General features: G+C 38.2%; 1 protein-coding gene across 3 annotated transcripts in view; it reads right to left on the bottom strand.

The window, feature by feature from the left end:
- Window positions 1-13133, bottom strand: part of LOC105192566 (histone-lysine N-methyltransferase 2C) — a 36551-nt gene that overhangs the window by 14312 nt on the left and 9106 nt on the right. The window contains exons 17-27 of one of the 3 annotated variants that reach the window (XM_019840129.2): window positions 7741-7882; window positions 7509-7612; window positions 6610-7351; window positions 6224-6406; window positions 5913-6101; window positions 5488-5763; window positions 4456-4959; window positions 4105-4274; window positions 2581-2748; window positions 549-909; window positions 220-407 (exon numbers count right to left, since the gene is read on the bottom strand). In XM_019840129.2, the coding sequence (XP_019695688.1) occupies window positions 220-407; window positions 549-909; window positions 2581-2748; window positions 4105-4274; window positions 4456-4959; window positions 5488-5763; window positions 5913-6101; window positions 6224-6406; window positions 6610-7351; window positions 7509-7612; window positions 7741-7882 (3027 nt within the window). The remainder of the gene's footprint in view (window positions 1-219; window positions 408-548; window positions 910-2580; window positions 2749-4104; window positions 4275-4455; window positions 4960-5487; window positions 5764-5912; window positions 6102-6223; window positions 6407-6609; window positions 7352-7508; window positions 7613-7740; window positions 7883-13133) is intronic. The other 2 variants (XM_011156780.3, XM_011156781.3) reach the window with 2 other exon arrangements.

Raw genomic sequence — 13133 nt, 5'->3', positions numbered from 1 at the left:
GTTGTTCGATAAATCTATAGAGATTTTTACGAAAAACTCGAAACCGATAATCCTAAAGTCGGGCGTAACTTTATCTTCCTTTGTTTTTTATGACATTCTGATATCAAAAAGTGGTCAAGATACATCATCGGGTGGGTAAAGTCATGCCTAATTATAAAAGTATTGACTTTTAAATCTTTGCGAAAATCTCCACGAACTTATCGTACAATCGACATTTACCTTTTTCATTTTACGGATCTTCTGAATTTCAGACTCGTAGAACTTCAATTGCTGTGTCAATACATTTTGCTGATTGACCAGCCAATGATCGTACTGTATATGCGCTTGTCGATCTTGCTCGTTTAAGATAATTTCCGGTGGCGTTGGTGGTGCTGGTATAAGTGGGATGTTAAAGGTATTCATCCTCGCTGTAAAATATACATATATATATATATATATATATAATTACTTCAAGTAAACAACATTTGTTACGACGAAGCAAACCAGATCATGAAGTACATGAAATATTGAATCTCGAACGATAAGCTAATTTCTCTTTCCATACTAACATTCAGGCGGAGTCTGCGTGGCGATGGGTTGTCTAGGCACTTGAGCGGGCGCCATTTTAGTTGAATCAGGTACACCAGCTTGTTGCCAACCAGTACCGGGCACTGAAGGAGGCCTAGTTGCACAGGGTGGTCTGATCACTGGCACACTTCCGGTGGCTACCATGGTCTGAGGTGGCGACGCTGCTCCCAAAACGTCAGCTCGGAGTCTCTCAAAGTCACTGTCGCTCAAAATCCCAGTACTGGAAGAGGCGTTTTCCGTTTGTTGCTGCTGTTGTTGCTGTTGCTGTTGTTGCTTCTCTTGTTCCCTCTTCTCCTGCTCCAGTAGTTCCTCCAGCAACAGCGGCTGCTCCTGTGAACATAACTGCTGACAGTCAAGCTCGCTTCTGGGTACATAGCATGATAAATTACGGGGATGGATATGAAAATATGGATGCAAAATGGGTCAAATTAAAATGCAGAATGAGATGAAATTGTCTAGATCAAAGGAGTGCAATATTTGTAAGGATAAGTGAACGGCACTGATGCGAAATATTGGAATTATAATTTTGGAGGTTTTCTTATTGCAGCTCAAATTCATATAATTCTGTACTTAATTTAAATTTTATCACAAGTATTACAAGTAATAATGAAAATAGCAATTAGATAATTAGATAATTTTGACAAATTAGAGGGTAGAAAATACTTTTTATCGTTGCCGAATGTAGGGTGAAACGTGCCTGTCGAGTGGATTGGGATTTATTGGAGTCTCCTGAAAATTATTAAACAGTGTATATTATTTAACGGATACAATATATATAATTTAAGAATTAAACAATATCTGCGAAAATATTGATGTGATTATAAGACTCCACAGATTTCGGAATAGGAAAATTTGAGAATCTTTTAAAAATATTCTAGAAATATTCTAGAAATTTTATCTTGGAATTTTTAAAAAACTAGGATATCTAACATTTATTAATTTGAGGACTCTGTTCAGATTCTTTAAGGATTGTACGGATTTTTTACGAAAGCTAAAGGATTTTTACATATCTGAGAAAAAAAAATTTATAAGGAAACTATATTTCTAGAGAATCGATTTATCTTTATATTCTATGGCAAATATAAAGGTACACGAAATCTAGGTAAACCCATAACTCTCTCACGCAGATGTCCACACACGCGCGTACACGCACACACGCACACACACGCACGCACATGCAGAACGAGGATTTCAGACATTGAGACGTTTTATTAAAAAAGCAATGCTCAGGGTTACAAAAAAGGGGATAACAAATTAAATAAGTTATTCACATCGTTAATCAAATTAAGATCGTGCAATACGCATGCATACGTCTAAGAGAGTGCACATTGATGGTAAAATAATTATAAAGAACATAAGTGCAAAAGGTGCCAGGTGTGTTACTCCTGATTTCCTATATTCTTACGACAAGATATTTGAGTACACAGTATAAAATTTGAGAAGCAATTTTACTCAACTAAACCTTCAATTGAATATAATTCTTAAGTTTTCTCCTCGTCAGAAAATTTAACGGCGCATTTTTTTTCCTATTTTTTTTCTATTTATCACGTATGTAGAATATTATATCACATATGTACACACAAAGTGTCTGAACAACAAGGAAAGAATCCGGGAGATAATACAGATTGATGGGAGAAATATTTCTCGTCATATGACTTAAAAATAAAAATAGTTCATCGAAGTCGGATATCGCGGTTTTTTTCTGCGCGCAATTTTCAACTTTAAAAAGCGATAGTATTGTCATGATTTTATTTTTAAGCTCAGAGCTATGACGAAAAATGCTTATCTTATCCTTCATCATCTTCTCTTTTTTTTCCTTTTGTTACTCGATAACACCCTGCATAATATTCTGTAGATACAATATATCTGTCCTTTAAATAGAAAAAAAGAAGTGCTTTGCTAGAGGACTTTCCTATGAAACAAATATCAAAGGGGTACACGTTCTCGTTTCTCGTTTTCCCGATACGAGGGAGGAGGTAGGTCGTGTTGGAAACTGCCCCGAATCTCGCTCACCTGCAGAAGCAAGGGTCTCCGGTGAGGGTGCGGTGGTGCACCGGTGTGAACCGCGGGGCACATCGGCGGGCCCGCCGCCGCCACCGGCACTTGCTGGTGCCCCATATGGACCACCGGCGGGGGCCGCGTCATAGCCCGCCCGCCACCACCACCTAGGCACAGCCCCATCTAGACATGCGCCAACACCAAATGCATATTGCAAACACACCCAGGCCAAGGACACCAGCCAGTATTCTTACGATACAATTATCCTTTCAGCGCCATTTTTACGCACTTTACAGATTTATGGTGATCTTTAGTTCTCAATTGAGTGATTAATTCAAATTTCATCGAAACAGGAATATATATATATATGAATAAATTTGATAGAAAAATTAATTTATTAAATTATTTTTTAGTGAGGAGATTTTCATACGATAGAAAAAGAGTTGTGAATCTTCTCTTTTTCAAATTATTTCAATCTTTTATATAGTGAAACAATAATTACAATCAATTTTGATGAACAGAAAGAGAGAAAGAGAAAGAGAGAGAGAGGGGGGAGAGGGAGGGAGGGAGAGAGAGGGGGAGAGGGGGGGAGAGAGAGAGAATCATATTTTATTATAAGAAAGTGCTTTTCTTGGCTCTGAGAGGATAAGATTCGTTATTTAGCTACGCTTACGTTCACAGCAAATTTTTAATGACCTGACCTCGATTCGACCTCTGGTTATATTAACCTATTTATTGTTATGTTTACGAATAATTTGTGTAAATATAACAAAATTTACGATCATTGAATAATGTGACAATTCTTAAATTGAAGTAAAAGAATAATTATCATGTTCTTAGTAAGACTGAAGTCTTTAACAGATAACATATTCAAAGAGTTTACGTAAAAACAATTTTTACAGCGTAATCTACAAGAACACCTAATCTTAAAATTGCAATCTAAGAATAAAACTACGCAAGATTACCGTATACTCGATATTGCAGCCGCGCAAAATATTTCTGAAATAAATTCAGCAAAACTAACTGACACAGAAATATCGTACATGCAATTGCGAAACATCTTATTAGTTAAATACATTATAAAACGCTTGCAAACTGTGTTATTGTAATTAAATGTAAATTGTCAGAACGGGGCTTTGCGATTTAGCATCGCATCTCGTCAGGATTGTCAATTTCTTAAATAATAATTCCTTAAATTTAACGTATATATATATCTTTATATTTCACAATTGTTATTAAAATTGCTAGAAATTTTTATATTTAACAGATACGACTTCTATAAGTGTTATTTTTTAATAATAATTGAATAAGTAAATGATAAAGTAGATTTGAGAACCATTTTCAAATTTTTCTGTTATAAATTACCTATAGATTTATATCCATAGCGTATAATTACCTATCCATCTTCCAGAAATATTTATTACTCAACCTGTTTCCCTCATTTAATTTATTAAATCTTCTCTCATGGATGTACTAAATATCGAAGCGATGCATTCAAATTTCAAGGAGGCTGTTGTAAATTTGAAAAACGACACTTACCTGGATCGGCCCAGGATACGGGGGTGGGGGTCCCGGATATGGGGGTGGTGGCGGAGGTGGTGGTGGAGCCAAAGGTATTCGAGGCCCGATCATGTTATTTACAGCGACGACTCTGCCAGCTACATTGGGCACTCCCGCTACTCGCATGCCGAGACGTTGTTGCTGTGAAACTACAAACACGAAACATAAGTATGGACAATATTATAGCGAATAAGTAACTCGGTTTATAATTATATAATAAAATACGTGATCGTTATAATTCAGTATATTCAGAATTCGATTATCTTAGTGTATAAAATTCAATTTATATAAACATTAAAGATAATTTCAATCAATTTCATCATATTTTACCTTGAATATGCGTCTGCGGGATCCTCTGAGGATGTCCTGGGAAGCTCGATGGGTAACTGACCGTTACCGTATTGGTAGAAGTCACGACACCGACCGCTCCATCCGTTGACAATAGTCTCGTCCCCGGCGGCATCGGTCTGCCCATTGCTGCCGCCTGCTGTACGTGCTGGTGCATCTGCTGCTGTACTACCTGCACCTGCATCGCCGCTGGATTCGGCTGTGAAGCGGGCTGCGATGACGTCATCGATGGTACATTGCTGCCTTCCGTCAATGTCGTCAACGTCGTGCTTGTTGAGCATGAATCGGCCATTTCAGCTGGACCAGTCGGTAGATGATCTGGTTTTTGCTCTTCTTCCTTGATTTCCTTCTTTTGTTTCTCTTCTTTTGGTTCTACCTCTACCTGCTCCAGATCTAAGTCTAAGATGTTAGTTTTCTCACCGCCTGCGATTGTGTCTAGCTCGGGGTCCGCATATTCCAAAATATTGAAGTCTGCTCCCATCTCAGCTGCACAGAAAAAAATATCGAGTTGTACATTCGCCTATATAATATATATTTTATATAATAATATAATCTATGTCATACGTATAATAATTTGAATTATAGTCGTATGAATAGGGCGCGGGAATCTTGTATTGATATGATCCTGAACTCGGGAGGTTTGTGACTCCTGAAAAAAAGGGACTTGCGAGAGGACAGCGTTTGTTTCAAAGAGTGACGCCAAAAACAGGCCAAAAACGCCTCTTTCACCACCCTTGAAATCCGACTTGAATTTGGTGCTAAACAATAGTTATGTATAAGACATTAATCCTCCTAGGATGGCGAAACAAGCGATTTTTGGCGTCACTCTTTGTCCTGACACTCTTTGTCCTGACTAGAAGAGGAAAAGATTTTGTACTCTTATAAATATAAATATATTCTTATTTCCTCTTATGTTTCCTGTGTTTCATCGCATCTATAATAATAATATATATTTTATATTTTATCCTATTGCATTTTTCACTTATAATTTAATTTTTTTATATGGAAACTTACCAAGTAACTCATCATCGTCGTCAGCTAGATCGCCTAATATTGCACTGACACCCTCCACCTCGACCATCGGTGCACCTTCTTGTTCCAACTTCTCCAGTTCGGCCGTAACGTTGTCGGGAATCTCAGATGAGGCTTCCGAGGTAGTGGTCTCGCTTATTGTCGTGGGTAATGGTGCCCGGACCATACTTTGAGCACCTAGCATGCGAATGCCCTGACTCAGACTGTCTTGCGCAGTGCGTACAATGCGTTGGTTCAAGCTCTGCGTCTGATTCGTGTCTGGAGAAAAATTTAATCGTTTACAAAAGAAAAAAAGATGTATACTCATGCAAAAGTGAAATAAAATCAAAGTAAAGCGATGATCAAGTTAGAATCACGATAAAATTAAAGTAGATTTTGTTACGGATACAAATGTTCCATCAAGTCACCTGTAAATCTTTGTTGATGTAAGATGTCGTAGGACTCGGAAATAGCGTTCCTAGCAGCGGGCAATCGCGTTTGTACGGTTTGGGCGCTTTGAAAGTGCTGTTGGGGCAAGCTAGCGGTTGCCTGTGGTCTCTGCAACAGCATCCTGGTACGATGATCGATACCTTGGAGTCGTGCGTCGATGTTACCTGCTGCAAAATGTCGCAAAATTATCTCTGGATACATGATGCACAAGAAAGAAAATTCCACTTAATCGTAACAATAACAAAAAAATATCAAGTAACAATATTACACAGATGAATAGGAAGCGTACCGATGGGATTCCTGATAAGAACGTTTGGTTGTATAGGCATCCTGGGCCGAACAATACTGGGCGGCAAAGGATGCCGGAAGGTGCCTTCGTTACCAGAGTTACCGGACATTTGAGGATGCTGCGGAAGTTGCACGTGGGTTGTCTCGAACTGCTGCTGGCCACTCTCGGAATTGTTCTGACCATCTGCGTCGTGCAAGTAAGTTAGCAATTATTAATTGATAAAATATTGTATGTCCAGGTTAATATGATTTATATTTTTAAATTTAAGTTAAAGTCGCTTTTAAGTTAAAGTGGATTTTCTATTACAACAATCAACATGAGTCGAAAATAATAATATATATTCTCAATGTAACTTATAAAAGAAGGAAAGATAGCAAAGCACATACCTTGAGTCCAGTTGCTTGCGACACCCTCGATCTTCTTGCTAAATTGTTGCCTTTGCAGGAGATCTCTTAACTGGCGATTAACTTCCGGCTGTTGGCTAAAGACTTCTTGCTCCTGTACGGGAGCCCTGGGAGGCTCGGGAACACGTGGAGACGGATAGCCTGCCGGGGCAGCAGAGACCGGGGTAGTCGGAGGCGGCTGCACGCTGGCAACGTTATACGGATCAGGAGTACGTGAAGATGGAGGCGCAGGAGGTGGCGGCGGAGGTGGAGGTGGCGCGTAGACCGGGGCAGGTCGTGTGGAAGGTGCCGGTGGGTTGAAGACGGCACGGGGAGTAGCACCCGGTGGCGCCGGTGCCGTAGCGTGTTGTGGCGACGATGTCGAGTAGGAAGACGGCGGAAGTGCAGGAGCCCGCGGCGAGAAACTGTCGCTGGTACCCTCGAAACGCTGCTGGAAATGTTGTTGCTGCTGTTGCTCCGACGCTTGAGAGGATGCCGGAGATTGGGGAAAGTCATGGGGGGATTGGGGTGCCTGCGGCGAGAAGGGCGACGGCGGCTGCGGGAAACTTGGTCGCACAACCCCTGGAGCTCGAGAGATAGAGCAGACCTGATTGGGCATGCGAACCATCCCCTGATGTGGATTCTGTGGGGTGAGATTACTGCGGGATACCTTCAAAGGTGGCGTCGCGAACGTGCTGCGCGAACCCGGCGAAGGGGATGCCAATGGGGTAAGTTGGCTCGTGTCCTGCAATGCGATAATCTTTATTAAATATCAGTTGACATAATCAAATACAAATGTGGAATATTTATCTTCTGCAGAACTGTGATTGATGAAGATAATTAACAGGACAATGAATTGCATTTATCATTGTAGTGTAAGTTATATATAAAGGTGCATTTACTTGTGCCGTGGAAACTTGTAACTGCGTCGTCACGCCAGAGTTGGTGTCTGTAGGCAATTGGGATCCGCTTTCCTCGCTCATTTGTCTTTGCACTCTTGCAATCGCTATTAAGCAGAAAAGCATAAACATAATACGTATGGAGATTAACATAACGTATGGAGATTAACAAATCGGTACTTTCATATTAAGAATTTTATGATACAGTTTAATAATGAGAATATAAATGGCGTACCGTGCACACGTTGCTCATGGATCATCTGTTGTTGCATCTGTGTTTGTTGTTGACGTAAAGCCTGTATTTGCTTCCAATGCTTCTCCTGTTCGGTCATCTCCTTGTTGGACCGACCTTCTCTATGTGACAGCCTGTCTTGCTCCTGTTAAAAATCAAATCGGTATAAACCCCGAAATAATTGTTGGGGAAAGTCATTACACTTTCTCGACTAGCCAATTTTGATAACTTACGCTGCTAATTGCTAATTTCAACTTCCAATTTTAAATCATATTCAAATTATGACACAATCTCAATGGAGATTGTTTCATTACACGCAGAAAAATATTCTGTAGTGACAACTAAAAATTTTCTGTTATATGAAGTTCAGTAATAGAATTGCAGTAATAGAAAATTCTATTTCGCAAACCGAGAAACCATTCGCATCAATAGCTGCTTTCGATTGAAGGAACTAAAATTTTCGGTCTCGAAAATATAGTTATCGTAGCAAAGTATTCGGTTATTCTCACAGAAAGCGTAGAATTATATTATATAAAGAGAAACGAAATCTCAATTATCGCGACCGAAAAGATTTGTTTGAAGAAGTTGAATGACGCAGCCAATAATACGATTATGAAATTGGCTACACAAGTGTTTTCTCCCTTCACTTACGTACACAGACATTCTTATTCGTATCAAAAACGAAATTTGTATCCTTGACAACAGTAATGTCCAGTTCAGGTGATTGAATATATTTGAAACAACAGAAACTTTCTAACGGAATTTCTTTTGTGTCGCAACCAAATTTTCAATTGATTTCTACAGAACGGAAGATTTCGGTTATTGTAATTAAAATTTAATTATATCAACCGAATAGTTTTCTGCGTGCACTTTCATAAATTTTATCACTTCTGTGTTATTTCAATCTAAAAACTTGAAAAAATTTATATCCAGAATTTATGAAAATAATTGATGACATTCTAATAATTGATACATAAATGAATAATGATAAAATGTAATGACTTTTTTCCTGAAGCACTGTCCAACACGAGGCAATAATTACAATCAGCCAATAAAGAATGTTCATGTACACAAAGTGGGCCAAGAATTTAAAATAGCTCAATAAAAATAGGAGTGCATTTAGGCACTTCATATCCTATATAAACTTGTTGTTGAGAAATCAGAGATTGAATACCAAAATTATTCACATAACAATTTAAATTATTTTTATTTTCTAGGATAGTGTAACTTCATGTATTGAGATTTTAATGCGCTCTAGTATTTTTTTTCTTTTGATAAAATATATCACATAAATTTTCTAACTTTACGACTAAAGTTTACTCTCTCAATTCTTATTTTTCGGTGATCTCTGCATTTTTAAATGCGATTTCAGATTTATGGCACACAATGAATATATTTTGCATAAACACTCGTAAAAGTAACAACACGGCACGCTGCTAAATTAATTATGATCAGCGAGATTTTGCGAATCTCGAATGTGCAAACACACACTGGGAGCAATGAGTACCAGCCACCATCTAGATATAGTAGAGAGATAATCATAGTCAATTAATAACATTAGTATAATTGTGTATAAATATATTCCACTCGCCTGAAAAAAAAATTTTCGTTCACGACACAAATGACACAAAACACCACAAACACCTGTTTGTCGGAGGAATTAATGCGACAGTCTCACACCCATGCATGTCAAAGTGTTAATATAATCCCAACAATTACGTAACAAAAATTACAATTATGACAATATAAATTGTAAGAAATATGTTGAAACTAAAATATCATTGATTTATAAAACAAGCAAACAATATATACGAAACTTAATTTTTCTGAGAAAAAAGTATAAAATAATATCGTGTCTATTCGTTTATAACAAAAAGATATAAGCATAAAAATATCAATACAAAAACAGAGATAAACATTAAAGTAATATAATAGGGAAATATTGATATTAAAATAAATATGAATAAATATCGAAAAGTAAATGAGTATAAATAGATAATCATACGATTAATATAGGTAATTTGACGAAAACATAAGTCTGTATCAGTAATTCGTAAAATGCAATTATTTCGCAGAGACAATTATTTTTCTCTTGCAAAGAAGGTAAAACAATAATATTAGTACTAAACTAGCGCATGACCACTATACAACGATATATATATTGCGATACAAATCTACCAATCACCCACAACAACAATAAATAAATAAATCATAAGCAATATTGGGCGGATCCAGAGGACAAGGGACGAAATGATTTACGATTCAGGATTGATTTAGGGACTAGAAGAAATGACGGAAAGTAAAAAAAAGATGGCTACCATCCTTGAACATGCCATGGAAATATTTAGTTGAAAAAAAAACGAAAAAAAAAAAAAACACTACCACAATAATTTCTGTCACAGTGGCGATCTAATGTACATAAAAAAGAAAAAATAATATTTTATATTTCAATAATTTAAATCAAAGGATATAAAGAGATACAAAAGTATGTCTGATCATTCCAAACAAAATCATTCGCGCTAATCCAAAAATAAAAGATTGAGCAATTATAATCAACACAATATTAATTCCACTACTTTAAATAAAGAGTAATAAAATGTATCGTTCTACTATATATACTCGATACATATTGATATGAATAATAATAAAATATTTATGTGGGAGAAATTAACATGTATAAAAATCAGATATTTGCCATCGAGCGTTGATGCGCTAATACAGCGAGACATCCTGTATATATCAACGGCGTCAATAAGAAGTATCGTACTTGCAAAACTATAACTTTCTAATAATTGTATTTGCATATTATTTTGCCGCAAAAATTTTTTGTTTTTCATTATAACAAAGAAACAAAACGCGATGAAAAAAAAAGATGTACATATATTGTTATTGCTGCTGTTAAATATAATTCTCAGAATCGCCAATACTCGATCAGCGCGCATACTACTGATAAAACAATAATATGCAATATTTGCAGTAAAAATACGCTGAAAACGAAATTACAATACAATTGTCATTGTTGCCGTCGACATATAGGACAAATACTAAAAATCTCGATCAGACATCGGGCACAGAAAAAGGCAGAACGAAGTAGAAGAAGACACTAACAGAGTTGGCGGGCAAAAGTTGGCTCTCACCATGGCGTTACTCGGGTGGTGGTGGTGGTGTTGGTGGTGATGGTGGTGGTGGTGGTGATGGTGTACGGGGGTGAGGGGCGGTGGTACAACGACAGTGTGAACAATCGCGGTGGGCGGTGGTGGTGGCGGCAATGGTGGCGGTGGGTCATAATGCTCTTGGCTGAGGGACGGGAGAGTGCGCATGATCTCGGATGGGGTGAGCACTCGGATCTGTTGATCGCCACCGTTAACAATCGCAGCGGATACCGCTATCGGACGTTGTTGTTGATGTTGAGGAGGAGCTGGTGGCGGTGGCGGTGGCGGTGGTGGTGGTTGTGGTTGTGGTTGTGGTTGTGGTTGTGGTTGTGGTGGTGGTGGCTGTGACTGCCCTTCACCTGGGTCTCTACAGTGAGAGGAAGAGGGACGGGATGGAGATGATAAGGCCGATGACGACTGGGCCTGTCTCGCGCTTTCTGGCGGCGACGGGCAAGGGGGGGTGGGAGTTGTTAGCTGCCTCGACGCTGCTCCCTGCACCCCACACACCTCCTGATGTTGATGTTGTTGACTACTGCTAGGCATTCCTGACGATGACGATGATGCTGTGTTGGTCATCAGCATCCCCACCCCGACCGGCTGTTGCTTCTCCTGCAGGGGCCCCAGCAGGGGTCTCGTGAGGCCCAGAGAGCCCACGGGTTTGCTCATCATGATGTTGGCGGCACCAGGTGCAGTCGCGGGGTTGGTGGTGGTAGTGGTGGTGATGGTGGTAGTGGTGGTGGTGGTAGTGGTGGTAGTGGTGGTGGTGGTGGTCATGTTGGTGGTAGTGGTGGTGGTGGTGGTGGTGCTCGGTGAAATGTCCTTGGAGAGCTGTCGGGTCAACAGCGGCCGCTGGTGGTGGTCCTCGTTCATACGACGCGGTCCATACAAGATGCTTCTCGTGCAACTAGATGTTCTCTTCTCTTCTTTTACGTTTGATACTCGGCAATTGCATATCGTAGAAGATAATCGGTATCTCAGTATGTTAACGAAACAAATTCTATTATTTATCAATTTGTCTTGTTGGAGAACTCGAATGCACGAGAAACACCCTGTACGTGAAGAATGATATAATGGGCCCGAACGAGGCGAGATGGGACACGCATTGAGAGACGATGAGTCGATCGTTAGCATACACATGTGACACATTCAGTTCCACGTAATTGTGAGAAAGACGTAAAATACAAAGGTGGGATCTATATGAATTTGTACTGGTCTGCGGACTCGCAAGTCTACGAGTTTACTTCGTGTGATTTAGATGCTTCATAGACGTGTTTTTAATTGCTGCACATATATAAAGCCAATTCAAGAAAAATGAGTCAGAGATGATAACAGGATCCGTTTTACATTCTTTTGTGAATCTATAAATTTGTGTTGCTTACAACTCTCTATGAATCAACAAAATCCTGAGTTTTAACTTGAATAAATTGAATTAATAAAAGATTACACATACACGATGTTTAAATAGAGAGTTCAAAATTTTAAGGGCAGATAGTCACAAAATGGATTATCTGCCTTTTAAATCCTAAACCCTTTTTTTAAACACTATATATTATAATTATATGATTATGTGTCTATGTACACAATGATTGAAAAGGACTATAGATAATGCAGATCTATATATTTGATTTATGTAGTTTTACAAATCCAAGATTTTTATAATTATTCACCTCTTTTTTAAAACCATGTATGAATATTTTTATGATAAATTCCACAAATGTATCTACTTCTTTTTTTCTAAATATCGGGAATGTAGAGTGAGTCAGTGTGAATTTTATGATATTGAATTTTTTATGACCATCTATGAATATTTTTATGATAAATTCCACAAATGTATCTACTTCTTTTTTTCTAAATATCGGGAATGTAGAGTGAGTCAGTGTGAAACGTCCCTTTTCACCTCATTTAGATCCACTACATAAAAGACCCATTCATGTTCAATCTTGTGTATATATGAGCTTGAATGGGACTTATTATACTACTAATTACAGTACTACTAGCTTACAATAAAATTTATATGAGAGATGCGATCATGAATTTCTAACTGTGGGATTTTTACTTATTCTTGCTCGTATATCGTCCATCTACAGTAAAAGTTATATTTGTAAATCTAACAAAAGTAAAATCGGCGACGGAACTATTTATATTCAATCCGTTATAATATTGCTTATAGCGTTTATATAGAGTTATTATTTTCCTTTACATTTAGACACAAACAACTCGGATCTACTATAAAGTCCTAACTGT

The sequence above is a fragment of the Harpegnathos saltator genome, unplaced genomic scaffold, assembly GCF_003227715.2.
Source record: "Harpegnathos saltator strain DR-91 unplaced genomic scaffold, Hsal_v8.6 scaffold135, whole genome shotgun sequence".
In the NCBI taxonomy this organism is placed as follows: domain Eukaryota; kingdom Metazoa; phylum Arthropoda; class Insecta; order Hymenoptera; family Formicidae; genus Harpegnathos; species Harpegnathos saltator.
This window is presented reverse-complemented; position numbering and strand designations above follow the sequence as displayed.